This window comes from Sus scrofa, chromosome 13, assembly GCF_000003025.6.
Source record: "Sus scrofa isolate TJ Tabasco breed Duroc chromosome 13, Sscrofa11.1, whole genome shotgun sequence".
In the NCBI taxonomy this organism is placed as follows: Eukaryota; Metazoa; Chordata; class Mammalia; order Artiodactyla; family Suidae; genus Sus; species Sus scrofa.
Genome location: NC_010455.5, coordinates 147,622,884 through 147,644,251, shown reverse-complemented (window position 1 = coordinate 147,644,251; position 21,368 = coordinate 147,622,884). Strand labels below are relative to the sequence as shown.

Sequence of the window (21,368 nt, the reverse complement as noted above, 5' to 3'; positions counted from 1 at the left end):
GTGTGCATATAGAAATAGTCTAATTTGCTAATTGTTCTTGGTCTCACCCTCATTTGTCATTTAATATTTCCATATCATGTTATTGCTACTGGCTCTGGTGTGTGACACCAACACGCAAATACATTTTTGTTAGTTATCTTTAATTATGATTGTTTACAGAAGGAGTCTGCAAACTTTTTTTTTTCTGAAAAGGGTCACAAAATAAATATTTGTGGCTTTGCCCGACCTAGAGTGTGTATCACAACATTTTGACTCTGCTGAGGTTGAGAAGCTATAGACAGTTTGCAAACAAATGAGCCAGCTGTGTACCAATGAGACATTTTATTTACCAAAACAGGCCATCGTGTACTGACTCCTGTTTTAGGGAATAGACGATTCTAGGAGCACTAAAAAAAAAGATGAAGGAAAATAAATAAGGACATAGGGAGAAGTGCCCATTAGAGGAGTGTGTGTGTGTGTGTGTGTGTGTGTGTGTGTGTGTGTGTGAGAGAGAGAGAGAGAGAGAGATTTTCCCATGTGGACACTTTATTCATAGTTTATACATGACATATTATTTAGCACACACATATACAACATAGTAGAGGCTCTTCTATGTAGTACATTGGAAGAGCACTGAACTGGAAGTCAGGAAATCAGTCTCTAGATAAAATTTTGCGACTCACTTGCATTACATTGAGCTAGTTTTCCTCTCTGAGCTTATAGAAGATAGTGGGATTGAAGGAGTTCCAACAATCTCTCTACTCTCTTTCTCTGATGCTATGATTTTCCTAATATTTCTAGGGAAAAATATAAAGTTATAAAAATATGGATTAAAATTATATTAAGTAATTTTATAAAAACCTGGCCTGGAATTTACTAATTTAACCCACATAACCAACCAAGCCACCAGGGCCAACGAGTCTAAGGATGCTATGCAAAAGACATTGCTTAGAGGCATAGAGTGAGAGGAGCACCACAGGCACCCACCCAAAGTCTGTGAGTGAGGAGCTGGGCCCACAAATGCATGAAATGAGTACCCCCCTTTTGGGTACACATAGTGTGATTGGTGAAGCTGCCTTGTGACTTCAGAAGACAATCATGTGGACATTTAGAAGAAGAAACTGAACAGAGGAGCAGGGGACCAGGGAGTCCCTCTCACCACTGAGCAGAGTCACTGAACCAGAGGTGGTCACTTCTCAAAAAGTGGCTTTTCATGATAGTTGGACATTGCATGTTGGACAATGAGGAGAATCTAAAACGCCCTTGTAAACCACGTTCCACAGACCCCTGTAGAAAGGGCTGTTGTGTGTATGTTTGCAGGGAGTTAAGCCGGCAGGTCTTTGTGTCCCATGCCTGTTTCAACCAGAGTTCTACCTCTGGCTTTTATTTGCTGGTAAGTGCTAGTGCAACCATTTATTTTAAACGGGAAAACTGAGCCTGAGAAGGGTGTTTAAGTGGATGTGGCTGTTGCAGGGAGTGAGAGAAGATTCTGCTGGGCATGAGAAGTTCATATTCATTTTCTGAGGAGGATGGATGGCCAGGAGTAGAAGACACATGAATAAGTGAGTACTCAGTCTCCGTTCCTCCCAATGACTCTCTGGGCCTCTCGGTCTTGAGGGAAACGTTCTCATAGCACTCCTCAGCAGGGGTGCCTATTGGCCTTCTCGCAGGGGTGCTGTGATCAATGAGGGTATAGCACAGATCCTCCACGGAGCTCTGGTCAACATTCTCCTCCTGGTCAAAGGAAAGCCATCATCAATATGTGGCCTCTTGTCGTTCCTGTTACACTTCATCTCAACAAAGGCTCAGCCGTGGGCAAAATCGGTCTTCTATCACCACTTTGCCTCCATCTCTTGGCTGTTTTTCCTAAATGGTTGCTCCCACCCTAACCACTAGTCCAGGCTGTCAGAGTTCTCATGCTGCTTAGAGAATTCAGCCTACTCAGGGATGTCATCTCTGCCCCATGTGCCAGAGGGATCCCTGACCACCCCAAATAATTCCCCAAATCTCAGGACCCTGAAGGCAGCCCATTCTTATGTGAGGGAACAATCTGAGGACAACTTAGGTGCTTGGGTTATGATATTTAACTGCCCAAATATCTAGAGATATTTGCATTATTATAGAGAGAAAACACTCAAGAGAAGGTCTCCTGAAATCTCAAGAAATAAAAAGCAAAATAGCAAAGTTCAGGAGAAAGAACATGCCTTTCGGAATGAGACTTGTTTTGGAATCATGCCCCTGCTATCTTGTTAGCCGTCTGGTTTGAGGGAATATTTTTTTAATCTCTCAGTTTTCTTATCTGTAAAATGGATGGGAAGATAATAGTACCAATTTTATAGGGTTGTTGTGACAGTTGCATGAGATGATGTATGTGAGGTGCTCAGCCCACTGTCAGCACAAACTAAATGCTCAGTAAATAATTAGTTGCTTTCAATAAATTGTGCAACAGAGAAGGCTACTGCTTCTGCCATCAGGCCCTGCACATGTCCCTGGGCTCACAAGTACGGGCATCTAAAGTGTTTCATATTAAGGCCAGAAGAGGTCTTGGAGGTCTCCTTCTGCCATCAGAGGTGTCTGCATTTCTACTGTCATCTCAGAAAAGGCTCCGACATGTTTGCATTACCTGGAAGGGAGAAGATGATGTTTCTTCATCTGGAGAAAGAAAATACACTTAATGAATTTCAGGTCAATGGGAGATTTCCAGGAAAGGAGGAGTGGGGGTGGGGGCACTGAAAGATTAGCAACCAGAGAGCCAAGGAACAGATTAGGTAGCTCTTATCAGGCTATCCTGATCTTCAACACTTCCTGGGGAGGGACAGGGCCATCTAAATGAGAAACAGCCAGAGGTGGGCTGAGAGGCTGAGTGGAGGAAACACATTCTGTGGGTCTTTGGAAATCACACTTCCCTCCTGTCCACACTCCTTCCCCTCTTTGTCCTTCCTTACCCCAAATTTATTGTACACTTACTCTCTTCTAGGCAGGGGAAGTCAAAGGAGAATCATAAATAGTCATTGTTCTCAAGGGACTCACAGGCTAGCATAGAAGACAAACAAGGGCCTAAGAGGGATCCACAATGCGGAGGAAGACTGCTATTTCTTCTGTAGGTGACAGGGGATGATGACAGTGTGAATGCTGGTGCTCAAGAGAAATTTTACAGAGGAAGAAACTCAAGATGAACATTCTCATCTTCGAAATTGCTGGTAGAAACAAATATAAGCAGGTCAATTTTTCAAAAGCCAGCATACTTAAAACCAGTAAGCTTTGGCCGTTCAGCACAGAGGCAAACATACCAGCTTAAAAAACTAACATGAGCTTTCACATGGAAACTCATGATATCACCTCAAGAGAGGTGGGTGCGCCCATAGAGGCCACTCTGTCACATTCCGCAGTACTGATATTTCATATTTTTACATCTCCACTAATCTAGGACTTCCATGATTATCATTGCAAGAAAAGGGTCTATGGGGACCCAAGTCATGGCATAGGAATACCCTAAGCTCAGCACCTCCCATGGACACACTGAATCTACACGTACATGTAAAGCAATTCCTTCGGAAGAACTGGGGGCTGACTGAACAGCTTCTGTACGATAAATGACAGAAGGACCACACAGAGATGGGTAGGAGAGTTGAACCCATGGTATTGATGAGAACCCTATCCTGGATGCAGTAAAAGGGATATCACTGAGAAGCCCATGAGCAGACTCACCTTCCTTGGGACACAGCAATAAAAAACAGTGGTTTAAACAGCACTTAGACTATAAGTGAAGGAAACTCATTTGCTAACCCTACAGCATCTTCCAAATGGGCAGGGAGCTGCTGGAATATTCACGAGGGTCCAAGGCCCTGGAGAGCATCACTCTTTACATTTTCCCTCTACCTTGATAGCACAGGTAAAAACACAGTCTAGGTATTCCAGCCACCCTGCCAAGGCTGCCCCTGCATGCCTCAGGCCCACGGAACCTCCAGCTGTTCCCAAAAAGAAACGCTAGAGTACTACTAGTCCCCCCCTCCACATGCCTACTCCAGCTCCAGCCATCCCACCAAAGCTGCTCACGACACACAGTCTAAACAGAGGACACTCTCATATAAGGCCAATGCCTTCAAGACCAGGATTGGCAGCTATTTTGACTAATTCATAGGAGCAAACACAGAGAGTCAAACAAAATGAGGAGACAAAGTTATGTTCCAAGTGAAAGAACAAGATAACCCCCTGATATAAACCCAAATGAAATGGAGATAAGTAATTTATCTGATAGAATTCAAAATAGTGATCAGAAAGATGCCGACCAAACTCAGAAGAATGGAAGAACACAGTAAGAACATCAACAAACAGTTAGAAAAATGTAAGAAAGACCCAACCAGAGCTGAAGAATTCTATGAGTGGAATGAAAAATATGCTAGAGGGAATCAACAGCAGATTAGTTGACACAGAGGAAAGGATTAGTGATATAGAATAAAGAAGATTGGAAATCACCCAATCAGAACAGAAAAAGAAATAGAGAATCTTTAAAAATGAGAATAGTTTAAGGAACCTCTGAAAAATATCAGGCATGCTAACATTTGCATTATAGGGGTCCCTGAAGGAGAAGAGTAAGAGAAAGAGACAAAAAATATATTTCAAAAAATAACGGCTTAAAACTTCCCTAATCTGCAGAAGGAAATAGGCCCTTAGGCCCAGGAAGCAAAAAGAATCCCAAACAAGATGACTTTAGAGGGAGCCATACCAAAACATATCATAATTAAAATGGCAAAAGTTAAGGGTAAAGAGAATTTTAAGGCAGCAAGAGAAAAACAGCCAGTCACATAAAAGACAGCTCCTATTAGACTATCAGTGAACTTTTCAATAGAGACTTTGCAGGCCAGAGGAGAGTGGCATGATATATTTAAAGCACTGCAAGGAAAAATCTTACAACCAAGAATAATCTACCCAGCAAGGTTATTGCTCAGAATTGAAGGAGAGGTAAAATTTCTCAGACAAGCAAAAAGAAAGGGAGTTTATCATCACCAGGCTGAGCCTCCAAGAAATGTTCAAGGAGCATCTTTTAGCAGAAAATAGAAGATTATACCTAGAAACAAGAAAATTTATGAAAGAAAATATCTCATTGCTAAAGGCCAGTGGATCAACAATTTAAAAAGCTGATATGAAGGTTAAAAGACAAAAGTAGTAAGATCAACTCTAACTATAATAAGACGTTAAGGGACACACAGAATAAAAATGTAAAATATGATAACAAAAACATAAATATAGGCGGGAAGATAAAAATGTAGTGCTTAAAATAAAAAAAAATTTTTTTTTGGCCATACCTACATCATGTGGAAGTTTCAGGGCCAGGGACTCAACCTGTGCCTCAGCAGTGACCTGAGACATGGCAGTGAAAACACCATATTCTTAACCCACTGTACCACCAGGGAACTCCCAGAAAATGTAGTGCTTTTAGAATGCATTCAAACTTAAGTGACTGTCAGTTTAAAACTAAGTGATATATATATATATACATATACCTCATGGTAACCGCCAACCAAAATCCTATAATAGACACTCAGAAAATAAATAGAAAGGAACCCAAACATTGCACTAAAGAAAATAACCAAACCACAAAGGAAGAAAAAAGAAATGAAAAACAGAGAACTAGAAAAACAATCAAAAAACAGTCAACAAAATTAAATAACTACATATCTACTACTGCATACCTAAATATTCCAATCACAAGACATAGAGTGGCTGAATGTATAAAAAAAAATAAGACTCACCTATATGCTGCCTACAAGGAACTCACTTCAGATCTAAAGACAGACACAGACTGAAAGTGAAGGGCTGGAACAAGATATTTTATGCAAAACGAAAGAAAAGAAACATGGACTAGTAATACTCATAGCAGAGAAAGTAGACTTTAATACAAAGACTGTAAAAGACACACACAAAAAGTCATTGCATAAAAATAAATGGTTAATTCAAGAAGAGGATATAACATTTGTAAATATTCATACACTCAACATAGGAGCACCTAAATATATTAAAGCAAATCTTATCAGACATAAAAAGGAGAAATTGATAGTAACACTATAACACTCCACTTATATCAATGGATCGATCATCCAGACAGAAAACTAATGAGGAAACATTGGCCTTAAATGACACATTAAATCAGCTGAACTTAATAGAAATATATAGTACACTCTATCCCAAAACTGCATAATACATATTCAAGTGTAATGGAACAGTCTCAAGAATAGATCACATGATAGGCTAAAAACACATCTCAAAAAGAAAACTATCGCCCAATATCATTGATGAATATAGATGCAAAAATTCTCAACAAAATCTTAGCCAACCGAATCCAACAACATATCAAAAAAATTATACACTGTGACCAGGTAGGGTTCATCCCAGGTTCACAAGGATGGTTCAACATATGCAAATCAATCAGCATCATACACCACATTAACAAAAAAAAAGTCAAAAATCATATGATCATCTCAATAGATGCAGAAAAAGCATTTGACAAAGTCCAACATCCATTCATGATCAAGACCCTCGCCAAAGTGGGTATAGAGGGAACATTCCTGAATATCATCAAAGCCATTTATGATAAACCCACAGCAAATATAATACTCAATGGGGAAAAACTGAAAGCCTTCTCACTCAAATCTGGAACAAGACAGGGATGCCCACTCTCACCACTGCTCTTCAACATAGTTTTGGAAGTCCTGGCCACAGAAATTAGACAAACAAAAGAAATAAAAGGCATCCATATAGGAAGAGAAGAAATCAAACTGTCACTGTATGCAGATGACATGATACTATACATAGAAAACCCTAAGGACTCAACCCCAAAACTACTTGAACTGATTAATAATTTCAGCAAAGTAGCAGGATATAAGATTAACATTCAGAAGTCAGTTGCATTTCTGTATACCAGCAATGAAATATTAGAAAAGGAATACAAAAATATGATACCTTTTAAAATTGCACCTCACAAAATCAAATACCTTGGAATACACCTGACCAAGGAGGTAAAGGACCTATATGCCGAGAACTATAAAACTTTAATCAAAGAAATCAAAGAAGATGTAAAGAAATGGAAAGAGGAGTTACCCTCGTGGCGCAGTGGTTAACGAATCCGACTAGGAACCATGTGGTTGAGGGTTCAGTCCCCGCCCTTGCTCAGTGGGTTAACGATCCGGTGTTGCAGTGAGCTGTGGTGTAGGTTGCAGACGCGGCTCGGATCCCGCATTGCTGTGGCTCTGGCGTAGGCCAGTGGCTACGGCTCCGATTAGACCCCTAGCCTGGGAACCTCCATATGCCGCGGGAGTGGCCCAAGAAATAGCAACAACAACAGACAAAAGACAAAAAAAAAAAAAAAAAAAAGAAAGAAAGAAAGAAACGGAAAGATATTCCATGTTCATGGATTGGAAAAATCAATATTGTAAAAATGGCCATACTACCCAAAGCAATATACAGATTCAATGCAATCCCTATCAAATTACCCACGACATTTTTCACAGAACTAGAACAAACAATCCAAACATTTATATGGAACCACAAAAGACCCAGAATCGCCAAAGCAATCCTGAGAAACAAAAACCAAGCAGGAAGCATAACTCTCCCAGACTTCAAGAAATACTACAAAGCCACAGTCATCAAAACAGTGTGGTACTGGTACCAATACAGACAGACAGACCAATGGAACAGAATAGAGAATCCAGAAATAAACCCTGACACCTATGGTCAATTAATCTTTGACAAGGGAGGCAAGAACATAAAATGGGAAAAAGAAAGTCTATTCAGCAAGCATTGCTGGGAAACCTGGACAGCTGCATGCAAAGCAATGAAACTAGAACACACCCTCACACCATGCACAAAAATAAACTCCAAATGGCTCAAAGACTTAAATATACGACAGGACACCATCAAACTCCTAGAAGAAAACATAGGCAAAACACTCTCTGACATCAACATCATGAATATTTTCTCAGGTCAGTCTCCCAAAGCAATAAAAATAAGAGCAAAAATAAACCCATGGGACCTAATCACACTGAAAAGCTTTCGCACAGCAAAGGAAACCAAAAAGAAAACAAAAAGACAACTTACAGAATGGGAGAAAACAGTTTCAAATGATGCAACTGACAAGGGCTTAATCTCTAGAATATATAAACAACTTATACAACCCAACAGCAAAAAAGCCAATCACCCAATGGAAAAATGGGCAAAAGACCTGAATAGACATTTCTCCAAAGAAGATATACAGATGGCCAGCAAACACATCAAAAAATGCTCAACATGGCTGATTATAAGAGAAATGCAAATCAAAACTACCATGAGATACCACCTCACACCAGTCAGAATGGCCATCATTCATAAATCCACAAATAACAAGTGCTGGAGGGGCTGTGGAGAAAAAGGAACCCTCCTGCACTGTTGGTGGGAATGTAAACTGGTACAGCCACTATGGAGAACAGTTTGGAGATACCTTAGAAATCTATACATAGAACTTCCATATGACCCCACAATCCCACTCTTGGGCATCTATCCGGACAAAACTCTACTTAAAAGAGACACATGCACCCGCATGTTCATTGCAGCACTACTCACAATAGCCAGGACATGGAAACAACCCAAATGTCCATCGACAGATGATTGGATTTGGAAGAGGTGGTATATGTACACAATGGACTACTACTCAGCCATAAAAAAGAATGACATAATGCCATTTGCAGCAACATGGATGGAACTAGAGACTCTCATACTGAGTGAAATGAGGCAGAAAGACAAAGACAAATGATATCACTTATAACTGGAATCTAATATGAGGTACAAATGAACCTTTCCACAGAAAAGAAAATCATGGACTTGGAGAATAGACTTGTGGCTGCTCAGGGGGAGAGGGAAGGAGTGGGAGGGATTGGGAGCTTGGGCTTATCAGACACAACTTATAATAGATTTACAAGGAGATCCATTGAGAACTATGTCTAGATACTCATGTTGCAACAGAACAAAGGGTGGGGGAAAAATGTAATTGTAATGTATACATGTAAGGATGACTTGATCCCCTTGCTATACAGTGAGAAAAAAAATTAATTTGAGAAAGTTGAAATCATACCAAACATGTTTTCTGATCACAATGTTATACAACTAGAAATCAATTACAAGAAGGAAGCTGGAAAAAAAAAAAACCACAAACATGTAGAGAAAAAACAATATGCTACTAAACAACAAATGGGTTGATGAAGAAACCAGAAAGAAATCAGAAAATGCCCTGAAACAAAAGAAGATGGAAACACAACTTTTCAAAATCTATAGGAGGTAGCAAAGGCAATTCTAAGATGGAAGTTCAAAGCAATACATACATACCTCAAGAAACAAGAAAAATCTCAAATAAACAATCCAACCTTAAGCTTAAAAACTGAGAAAAAGAACAAAGCCCAAAGCTAGTAAAAGGAAGGATATCCTAAAAATTCAGAGTGCTGTGTAGCACTGGGAACTATGTCTAGCCACTTATGATGGAGCATGATAATGTGAGAAAAAAGAATGTATACATGTATGTGTTACTGGGTCAGCATGCTGTACAGTAGGAAAAAAAATTGTATTGGGGAAATAACAATTAAAAAATAATAATAAAATAAATCCAGGGTGGACATAAATGAAGTAGAGACCAAAAAAGAAAAAAAAAAAGAAAGAAAAATAAAAAGATCAATAAAATTGAGAACTGGTTCTTTGAAAAGATAAGCAAAATTGATAAATTTAAAAGTCAGACCCAAAAGAAGGCCAAAATAAATAAAATCGGAAATGAAAAAGTTACAAATAATACCACAGAAACACAAACAACCATAAAGGACAACTACAAATAAACCAACAAACTGGACAATCTGGAAGAGATGGATAAGTTCCTAGAAATATCCAGTCTTTCAAGACTGATTCAGAAAGAAATGGAAAATATGAATAGACCAATTACTAACAATGAAATTGAATCAGCAATAGAAAAAAATTTCAGGATTTCCCATCAGGGCACAGCGGAAATGAATCCAACTAGGAACCACGATGTTGCGGGTTTGATCCCTGGCCTTGTTTGGTGGGTAGAGGATCCAACATTGCTGTGAGCTGTGGTGTAGGTCTCAGATGTGGCTTGGATCTGGTATTCCTGTGGCTGTGGTGTAGGCTGGCAGCTGTAGCTCCGATTAGACCCCTAGCCTGGGAACTTCCACATGCCAAAGGTGCGGCCCTAAAAAGACAAAAAAAGACCAAAAAAAAAAAAAAATCCAAAAAACAATAGTTCAGAACCAGATGGCTTCACAGGTAAATTCTACCAAGCATTTAAAGAAGTTAATACCCTTTCTTCTCAAACTATTCCAAAACTTATTTTACAAAGCCTGCATTACCTTGATATCAAAGCCAGACAAAGCCAACCTAGAAAAGAAAATTACAGGCCAATATCCCTGATGAACATAGATGCAAAAATCCTAAACAAAATATTAAGTTTAAAAAACTAGAAAAAAAAAAGTTCCCGTCGTGGCTTAGTGGGTTAAGGACCTGACTAGTATCCATGAGGATGTGGGTTTGATCCCTGGCCTCACTCGGTGGGTTAAAGATCTGGTGTTCCTATGAGCTACAGTGTAGGTTGCAGATATGACTTGGATATGGTGTTGCTGTGGCTGTGGCATAGGCTGGCAGCTACAGCTCGGATTAGACCCCTAGCCTGGGAACTTCTATATGCCATGCATATGACCCTAAAAAGAAAAATAAATAAATTTTAAAAAAACATAGAAAAAAGAACAAACAAAGCTCAAAGTTAGCAAGAGGAAGGAAATCATAAAAATTAGAGTGGACATAAATGAACTTGAACCAAATTCAACAATACTTTGAAAGGATCATACACCAAGGTCAAGTGGAATTTATTCCAGGGGTGTAAGGATACTCATAAATCAAACAATATGACACACCACATTAAAGAAAATGAAAGATAAAAAATCATATGTTCACTTATGATTAGGGCAGACAAATAGATGCAGACAAAACTTTTAACAAAATTTAACATTCATTCGTGATAAAAAATCTCAACAAAGTGGATATAGAGGGAACCAATCTCAACATTATTGAAAGGCTGTATATGTCAAGCCCACACTTAACATCATACTCAATGACAAGAAGCTGAAATATTTTCCTTTAAGATTAGAAACAAGACAAATATGACCAATCCTGTCACTTTTCTTCAATATAAAATGAGAAGCATAGCTCCAGCAACCAGACGAGAAAAAGATAAAGGGCATGCAAATAAGAAGAGAAAGAAAAACTATCATGGTTTTGAATGACATAATACAACACATAGAAAACCCCAAAAACTCCACCAAAAAACTGTTAGAAATAAATGAATTCAATAGAGTTGAAGAATACAAAATTAATATACAGAAATCCACTGTATTTAAAATTTTTTTTTTTTTCTTTTTAGGCTGTAACTGAGGCGATATGGAGGGTCCCAGGCTAGGGGTCTAATGGAAGCTACAGCTGCTGGCCTATGCCACAGCCACAGCAATGCCAGATCCGGACCGCAGTTGAAATCTACACAACAGTTTACAGCAACGCCAGATCCTTAACCCACTGAGCGAGGCCAGGGATTGAACCCGAAATCTCATGGTTCCTAGTGGGATTCATTTCTGCTGAGCCAGGATGGAAAATCCAGAAATCTATTGTATTTTTATACATTAATTGCAGACTATCAGAAAGAGAAATTAAGAAAACAATCCTATTTGCAATTATATCAAGAAGAATAAAATAAATAAATCTAACCCAGAAGGTAAAAGACTTGTACTCTAAAAACTATAAGACGTAGATGAAAGAAATTGGAGATGACACACACATAAATGGAAAGATATACTGTGTTCATGGATTGGAAAAACTAACATTGTTTTTTGACAGAACTGGAATAAATGGTCCTAAAGTTTGTATGGAATCACAAAAGATTTGGAATAGCCAAGCAGTCTTGAGAAAGAAAAACAAAGCTGGAAATACCATGCTCTGTGGTTTCAAATTATACTCTCCTACTATAGTATAATCACTGTAGTAGTTCTATGGTACTACTACTATACTATCCTACTACACTGGCTATTATTAAAAGGATAAATAACAGCTTTGGTCAAGAATGTGGAGAAATGAGAATCCTCTTGCACAGTTGGTGGGATTGTAAATTGATGCGGCCACTATGGAAAACAGTATGGCATTGCCTCAAAAAATTAAATATACAATTATCATACAATCCAGCAATTCCACTTCTGGGTATTTATCTGAAGAAAACAAAAACCAATTTGAAAAGGTATATGCACCTTCACTGCAGTATTATTTACAGTAGGCAAGATGGGGAAGCAACCTAAATGTCTCTTAATAGATGAATGGATAAAGAAATGTAGTATATATACATACAATGAAATACTGGTCAAAAAACAATGAAATAGTGCCATTTGCAGCAACAAGGATGGATCTAGAGGGCATTATGCTGAGTGCCATAAGTCAGAGAGAGAAAGAAAAATACCGTATGATCTTAACTTATATCTGGAAAAAAAGAAACCCTGAAACAAATGAATAAACAACAAAGTAGACTCAAAGATATACAGAACAAACTAGTGGTTAACAGAGGGGAGGGGGTGGGGGCATGAGTTAATAGGTGAAGAAGATTAAGAGGTATAAACCTCCAATGATAAAATAAATATCATGTGGACATAATGTACAGTGCAGGGAATGTTGTGAATAGTAATATTCTATAACTGTAGTAACTTTGTGTGGAGACATGGTGATCATTTTGATTATAAAAATATCAAATCATTATGTTGTATACCTGAAACCAATATAATATTGTAAGCCAAAAACTTCAATAAAATTAAAAAAAAAGAGTCTGTGAGTTCAGCATTAGAGGCCTTATTTCTACCATGTTTTGCTCTGCTGGAGATTGGGGTTTCCTAGCACCCACAATTCCCCTGGGTGAAATGTCTAGGGCAGAGAGGAGAGCTGTATTGTTTATTTACACAACTACAGGACTAGTTTTTAAGATTCAGAGTGACTGAACCAGGCTCTCCTCTTTAATCCAGGAAGGCAAAGGCAAAACTCATTTGCTTTTCTGGCTATTCTCAGACCTATACTTTCTTGGTCTTCAGTTACCGCCCCCCCCCCCATGTGACACTATTCACCACTGTCTCCTTCAGATGCTTCTCTTTCCTTAAGGTCAGCCCTGTTCCCTTACCAGAAACCATTGCATCGGTTAAGTGGTCTTCCAGTATCCACTCTTGCCACTCCTTACTACCATCTGTTGTTCGCACAGCTAACGGAATGATGTCTTCAATGCCAATGTGATCATACTTGGCCCTTGTTTAAAGCCCTTCAGTGCCTCCTACAGCTCTCGAGACAAAAACCCTAACCTTGAACTTGACCCTACGGCTCTGTGTGCTCTCTGTGCCCACGCTGGCCTTCTTGCAGTTCCGTACAAGTGTCTTGCACCTCCACATTTTGCTTTTATTGTTGCCACTTAACTCCTTCAGAATCCAGACCTCAGGGACTAAGGAAAGGCTTTGGAAATCAATTAAGCCAATTCTTCCCTCAATGAGCTCCCGGTCTAGTGGAGAAAAAGAGACATGCAATTGGACGAATTGCTGCAGAATGTGTAAGTATTATACTAGGAATATGCCCAAGGAGTTTTGGGAGCACAGAGAAAGGGCAGCTTGGAAATAGAAGTTTATCAAAAGTAAATAATAATGTGAAAGCAATGACTTACTTTGCTTTGGGGAATCTTGTCTTGCTTTAAAAATGTGCATTTTTTTCCTGTAAAAGAAAAGGAATTTGTGTAAATATCCAGAAACTCTTAAAGGATGTCACACTCAACTATAAAAACTTATGCTTAACTCATTTGTTAAAGTTATAGGTCTTTTATAATAACTCCTGCAGCACTGAGAAATAAGAGGATAGAAAAAGAAAAAAATGAAAGATAAGACCAAGTAGAAGTCTCCTTTGTGTTTCTCTTTCCCTGTTATCCCTTCCTCTTTTCTGAAGCAGATAATGGAACTGATTAATAGATGAAGAATGATGGTGATGTTTTTTGGAGTTTTTCTTCTCACAAGACAGCAATTTCTTTTGTATCATGTGAGTTAAGCAGGCATTGTTATATCCAGTTGTAATCTATGATAGCCAAACAAACAACAATCAAGCAACCAACCAAACTCCTCCCACATAAGCACAAAGGTAACTGCATTGTATCCATGACCCCTGGCAAAACACAATATAACTATGATAGAAGCCAGTTATCATTTCAAGGGACAGTGACAACATCTGCTCTAAGGAGAATGACCATATGTCCTGGTTTGCACAGACAGTCTAGTTAATGTTGTTATCAATCACTTGGTGACCCTTAATTAGTTTTAGCCTCCTTTTCACTCACCAAGGTTTCCTGATTTGGACAATGAACTAAAGGATCACTCTGTCTATATGTTCTCTGCGCAATGAACAGAATGCATGCTTCTGTCCCAGGGAGATTCTGGGGTTTGCAGGGTGATTAAGGGTTCTTTCTCTACATAGGTATCCTGTTTCATCCTTGCTTCTGAGGCTTTCACACGTGTAACCACTCATTAGACTATTGTTCCTGTTTCGCAACAAACTTGAAGTGTCACTTCCCTGACTGATTCTCAGAGAATGGTTCCTGGGTTAGAGACAGGCTTCTACTGTAGCCACAGACAGCAGGGAGGTCACAGGTAACTTATAGCAAATACCATATTGAAACCACACTCATGGGGAAATAACTTCTGAAAAGAGTTCTCCACTCACCACGGAAGGCAGAAACACCCTTGAGCGATGTGGCAGTCCCAGCATCTAAAATACCCAAGAGATGACACAAATTGCAAGTTTAGTTTCTGCAGCTTTATTAGGGTGACTCCCTTTCCTTTGCCATTTCTGTGAAAAACCTCTTTTTTCTGCCCCAAGAGATTATTCATTCTATGTGACTGGGGCACATCTGTCATACTAAAATGCCTTTGTCTTCTCAAGACATTAACTGGCCCTTTGGAAATATGACATTACCCACTCCTAATCAAAGAGGGAACTTTCTGCTGTGTTCCCAAAAAAGGGAAAAGGCTTGTTCATCCCCAGTTCCATGATTCATGTGGCCTTTTGTGAGGAAGGACACACAAGAGTTATTTCCATGAAATTAAAGTTCAAGTGTATGAACATTTTAGAAATTTCTTCCTGGCATAAATTAGGCGATATTTATATAGGATTCTGTTGCACTCTGAATTTCTCCTATTTACATGATTATGACTGTCTGCTTTGTCTATGTCCTGCACTAGAACCTGAGTTTCACAAGGTCAGGGACCCATATTTGTTTGTTCGTTGTAATATAGATCACTAGCATATGTCTGGCATGAAATAAACACATTTTCAATAAGTATTTGAGTAATGGATAAGCAGCCAAGAACAGAGCAACTCTAACTGGCTCCAATCATCAAATCTGCCTTCTTGACCCCAAGGTATAGCTATACAAACAAGATTTGTTATCTCCTTAATGGTAGAAAGCCTTAAGTTCTTAAGTCAGACATCTAGGCTGAAGTCTAAGTATCATTCCGGGCATCTTTTGAATTGAAGCGTCGTTTACTACCTACACAGTTGAATGTACTGCGTGTACCGGTAACACTATGTAAAAATGTTTGGAAAACACCATCTAAAAATATTTCTCCCAATGAGCTTTTCCAGGGAAAAGTACCCTTGGAAAGGACCCTGGAGGAGAGGCTGCTGCATGTGAGCTTGGCCATGGGCACCAGTGCAGCTGAGTCTTCTGACAGCTTCTGGGGTCTCTGTACCATTAGAGCCTTTGGGGCTGAGGCATGGCTGTAATTCTTCTTCCTCCTCAGGCTACATTCAGGGTTTTTTAACCCATTTGCTTTTATCTCCTATTTCTGTGGCTTAAGAAACACTATAAGGAAAGCATTGGATCACACCCATGCCAAGAAATCGGGTTCTCTGAGATATGGGAGATGAAAGGAGATGATTAACTTTGAGTTTCACTGGATCAATGTCTCTGAACTCCTTGAGACAGTTTCTTCATGTATAAAATGAGGATATGTATACTGCTTCTTCAAGGAGATGTTAGGGTCAAATAAAGTTAAATAGGGCAAAAGCTATTTTTCAACTTATTTCCCCCACTCAACTTCTCTGCAACATACTCTTTTTAAATTTTTTGCAAATTATAGTTGATTTACAAAGTTCTGTCAATTTCTTCTGTACTTTGACCAGTTATACATATATATTCTTTTTTTTTCACATTATCCTCCATCATGTTCCATCACAAGTGATCAGATATAGTTCCTTGGGCTATACAGTAGAATCTCATTGCTTATCCATTTGCAACATACTCTTGCATTTCAGCTTGGATGCTTTGGTCTGAGGTGCTTTGGTCTGAGGTAGGTTTAGACAATCTCCATGAAGGAGGCCAGACGCATCTCTATGACAGCAGACTATGTGCCAACAATTCCAGGTTCCTGTCTCTTACCCAAAGCTTCCCTGGCCCTGCGGTCTGCCCAGTCTCTCTCCATTCTTGTAATGCCCATGGCCCTTCTGTTCTATTTTACCATTTGGACTGGTGAACGTATGTCCAGTGATAACCCCCTGCCCCCAAATATATAATCCTTAATTTACACTAAAGCAAAGCACCTGTTGGGGGGATGTCTGAGTCCCAGCTCCTAACACAGGCTTTGGCTGTGTGGCTGCTTTTTATTTGAAACATTTTCAAAAACTTCTCCTGAAACTCTGGGGAAAGTATAGATAACTCTTTGAGCCACAGAACTACTGATTTTGCCTCCCTTTGGGATTCCTGGATTCGGGGACCCTGGCTCCATATTTTAGTGATTCTCTGTCACTCAAAAGACCTGAGAAAGGATTGATGATGAAGAAAGGATTGATGAAGAAGACCTTGTTTAATAGCATCAAGGTAATCACAAGTGTTTATTTATGAACCTTTCGATTGTCGTAGCCCTGTGGGGGATGTGGTTACTTTAGAAATAGAAACTCAGATCTTAAAGTGAATATGCCAGGATGAAGCTTGAGCAGAAAGGTAACCAAGATAGACAAACAAAGGGACAACAGGAAATAAGGGTCTTATTTGCCGTTGCCAGAGGTAACCCAAGGTTCCTAGCAAAGTGGCACATTTCCTGTCCAAAGTTTCAAAGTGTTCTTGTCTTTTCTCTTGTCCTCACATTTACTGGCATTATAACTGCTGCTGGGTCTAAGGACAGTTCTTTGTTGAGGGGTAGGTGAAGTCCAGGACCTGATGGACTTCATTCCTCACAGGCAATGTCTGGGAGAAGTTTGATTTGATTTGCTCTTACCTGGATGCTCCCTGTCTGGGGCTCTGGTTTCTCAGATTCCAGGGTATCTCTTGAGTGTTCTGCTGCCACCTAAAATTCAACATATCAGGAGTGAGTACAGTCTTTCCTCTCTAGGCCTCCTACCACTCTTGATAATTTTTCCAACTTTCCTCATTTCTTTTTTTCTTCTTATGGCCGCACCTGTGGTGTATGGAAGTTCTTGGGCCAGGGGCTAAATTGGAGCTGCAGCTGAGGCCTACATCACAGCCACAGCAAGAGCCGGTCTAAGCCACGTCTGTGGCCTACACCATAGCTTGCGGCCGTGCCAGATCCTTAACCAACTGAGGCCAAGGAATGAACCCTCATCCTCACAGAGACAACCACAGGTCCTGACTACCTGAGCCGCAATGGGAACTCCACTTTCCTCATTTCTGCTATTTGTGTGTAAGCCCAGCATCGCCTCACTTCCCCTTGTTTCCCTCCCATCTGTTACTCTCCCTTCTAAAGCACACACTTCAACTTGTCCTTGCTTTGAGTCCTCTCCATTGCCACAGCAATAGACCCCAAATGTTCTCCGACAACTGCCACACCAAACCAGGCCCCAACCATGTGTTCCCAGATGTCCAGAGATCCTCATGGTGACCTGAGAATATCAGTGTAGAGAGAGGCCTAGCTGTTCGGCACAGTTTCAGGGACTGTACACAGGAACTGGGAAGGGTACTGGCCTTGTCTCATGTAAACCGATGTTTTCACAGAAAGCACCAAGGCAGAGAACATGAGGTAAAAGAGAAAGAAAGAATTTAAGAAAGAAAATAAATCAGTTTATGGTTTGGGTAGAGTTTCTATATAACTATCTTTTTATTTGTGGGGAGTTGAGAATATAGAGAAAAAGAAACTAAAAATTAAACACAATTTACTATGTGTGTATATATATATATATGTACATACATACTATAAATACTACTTACTGTTTATATAGATCATATATATAACTTACTATACATACTACTTACTAAAGGTAAATAACATATTTGTTTTCTATGTTATATTTCATATAATCCCAGAATAAATCCATGAGGCAGGTACCATGATTCTATGTCTTACCTGGGAAAAAACTGAGATTAAAAAAAGGTTAGGCAAATTGTCTGAGGACACGTAAGTGACACTAAGTGGGAGTCACTGAGTTTGCTTCTGGCAGATTCATCCTCTAAGACTCTGAGCTCCTCTCACAAAGGAGTAGATGCCACTCAGCCCCAAGGGATGACTTTTCCTGGTTTTTGTAACAAATTTGTTCTGGAGAGACCTGGTGGGATGTGCTGAATGGATGATAACCAGGTAATAGGGGTGAAGTTGGGAATCAGATCCAAGTAAATGGAAGACTTGAATATAGTAAGGGAGACATTTTAAATTACACAGAAATGAAGATGCTGGGTCAACTGATTAACTATGTGAAAACATACATATTTATATCTGACAGCACATAATGAATGTATGATGCTAAACATAAAGTAATAAAGCCATAAAAAAATTATACCATGGATTTGTCTTATCATGGCATTGGGAAAGAATTTTAGTTATAAATTGGTAGAAACCAAAAAGCTTTCTAGATTTAATCCAATTATGTCTAAATATATAAGAAAAACATAAAAAATAAAAAATTCTGTATGGCACAAAGACAGACACGCAGACTGGAAATATTTTATAAAATTTATGAGAAAGGGCTAATCTTTTTCAAAGTAAAAATAGCTTTTACTAACAGTAAAACAAAGCAGACCAAAATTCAAAACAAAAGTGGACAGAAGATATTATTAGCTTTCCGCAGATGAAGGAATACAGATCTCTGATAAATATAGACAGTAAAATATAGTGCTTTCAATTTTATTGGTAGTTTTAACTGTGATTTCCCAATTTATTTTTTGTTTATACTTTATTTATTCTCCAATTTCTTTCATTACTAACATGTATTAATGTTACCATCCTTCATTGCCTCACCAGTTCTAAAAAACAAAATTACAAATGTGACATCAACCATAACTTCCTCAGTCACATCATGTCCGTTTTTTGTTTGTTTTTTGTTTGTTTTTTGTTTTTGTTTTTTTAGGGCCGCCTCCGTGGCATACGGAGGTTCCCAGGTTAAGGGTCGAATCGGAGCCACAGCTGCCGGCCTATGCCACAGCCATGGCAAATTGGGGTCCGAGCCGCATCTTCAGCCTATATCACAGCTCATGGCAACGCCGTATCCTTAACCCACTGAGCAAGGCCAGGGATCAAACCTGTGTCCTCATGAATACCAGTCAGATTTGTTTCTGCTGAGCCACAAGAGGAACTTTCTGTTTTACTTCTCTTTTTAAGGTATTTATTTAGGTGTATGAGTGCCTTGTGTATGTCAGAAACAATGCTAAGAAACAGAAATTCACAGAGGAGTAAAAAAAGTCTCTGCATTTGAAGCCCTCCCACCTAGGAATAATAATAGGAATTTATGATCTGATAGAAGAACACTAAAGTTGCAGAGAGACAAAGGACCATGAGTTTCCAGGGAGGAGTCTCAGACCCCTCTGACCCTCTGCAAGAGTCAGGAGACTTTCCACAGGCTCACCCAGCCTCGTTTTGGCAGGTGGCATTTTGGATCCTATGTCCTAGCTCCCAGTGACATGACCTGAACGCTGGGACACCAAACATTATCCTGTAAAGACCACCCCTCATCTCCTCAGCTAACTCATTCTCCCTAGAACACCTCATTTTGCACCCGAGAGATTCCTTTATTTTGGGAGGTACTAATTTTTACAATGGCTGCTTTGATGTTAATAAAGATGATGGTCCGAAAAATAATATGTTCTAAATGTTATTTATTTTATTTATAATTTTTTTATGGCTACATCCATGGCAAGAGGAAGTTCCCAGGCCAGCAATCAAACCTGCGCCACAGCAGCAGCAATGCCACATCCTTAACCTGCTGTGTGCCACAAGACAACTCCCAATATTTTCTAAATATTGATTTCTACTCTGTGCCAGGTACTGTGCCAGGTTCTATGCCAGCATCACACACACTTGAACCCTCCTACATAGGTATTTGTGTTATTGCCGTTTCAAATGAGGAAACTGAGCTCCAGAAAAAGGGAGGTCAAGTTCTCTACCAATTTCAGCGACCTCTGCTTACCTGTGCAGGGAGTTGCACCAGCTAAGGTCTTATGCTTATAAGGAAACTTGCCATTTATTTTGAATTTTAATATCGACCAAAAAGGTGATGGTGTCTCTGAGCTCTTTGTGGGGCATTAAGAGCTCAGGGGAGCATCTTTTCCCTGCCCCCAGAACGTTGGTCCATTTGGGGGCAGTCGTCTATTGTGGCTCCCTTGATGAAGTCCTGCTTTTCTGCTGTCCTCTACCAGCTGCTCACTATGATTCTGGGGAGAAGGCCAAACCTGTTAGGAAATGAAGGTGAAATCCGGCACAGAGTAGGCACTTCATTCTTGTCAGTTCCTTACCCAGTTGCCCTCCCGCCAAGAGCCGACCTCCTTTTCTCTTTCTGGCTGCCTTGCCTGGACCAGGCTCTTCCGCTCCCCATTAGGGAGTCTGCACTCACCTGTTGTCCCTCAGCAGGAAGTTCCCCATGCTGTCAGTTCTCCTGTGCCTTCCTAGCAGCCTGCTCTGTGCTCGGACAGGGGCTGCTCCTGACTCAGAGACGGAGCTGCGATGCTCTGGCACCAGAGCAGGGAGAGCTGAGAAGAGAGGAGCACCCCTCTTCAGGGAGGGAGGAGCTCAGCTGGAGGAGGGTCAGAAGCGCACACATGCACCACTTCCTAAAATGTCAGAGGCTGAACACATGTGGTTACTGCCTTTAACCAGAAGCCGCCAGTCAATGAGAGCTTTGAATAAATGGGGAAGCCCAGTCTGCAAATATAGACAGATTATGGGAGTTTGTCATTTCAGATACCTGAACTTATTAAACCTTTATAGTCCTGGAAACATCAGAGGGGACAACTTTGTTTTAAAACCAAAAAAATTTAAAAGTCAAGTCAGAGACCAATAGAAGATATTAACAAGACATAAGATCTGATAAAA

At 39.8% G+C, this 21,368-nt stretch overlaps 1 protein-coding gene across 1 annotated transcript; it reads right to left on the bottom strand.

The window, feature by feature from the left end:
* Nucleotides 310-21,040, bottom strand: GCSAM (germinal center associated signaling and motility). Its single transcript, NM_001244130.1, is given in 6 exon segments — nt 310-1,713; nt 2,603-2,631; nt 13,736-13,782; nt 14,779-14,823; nt 17,331-17,399; nt 20,890-21,040. Coding segments are annotated over 6 exon segments (540 nt in total). The 5' UTR covers nt 20,919-21,040; the 3' UTR covers nt 310-1,392.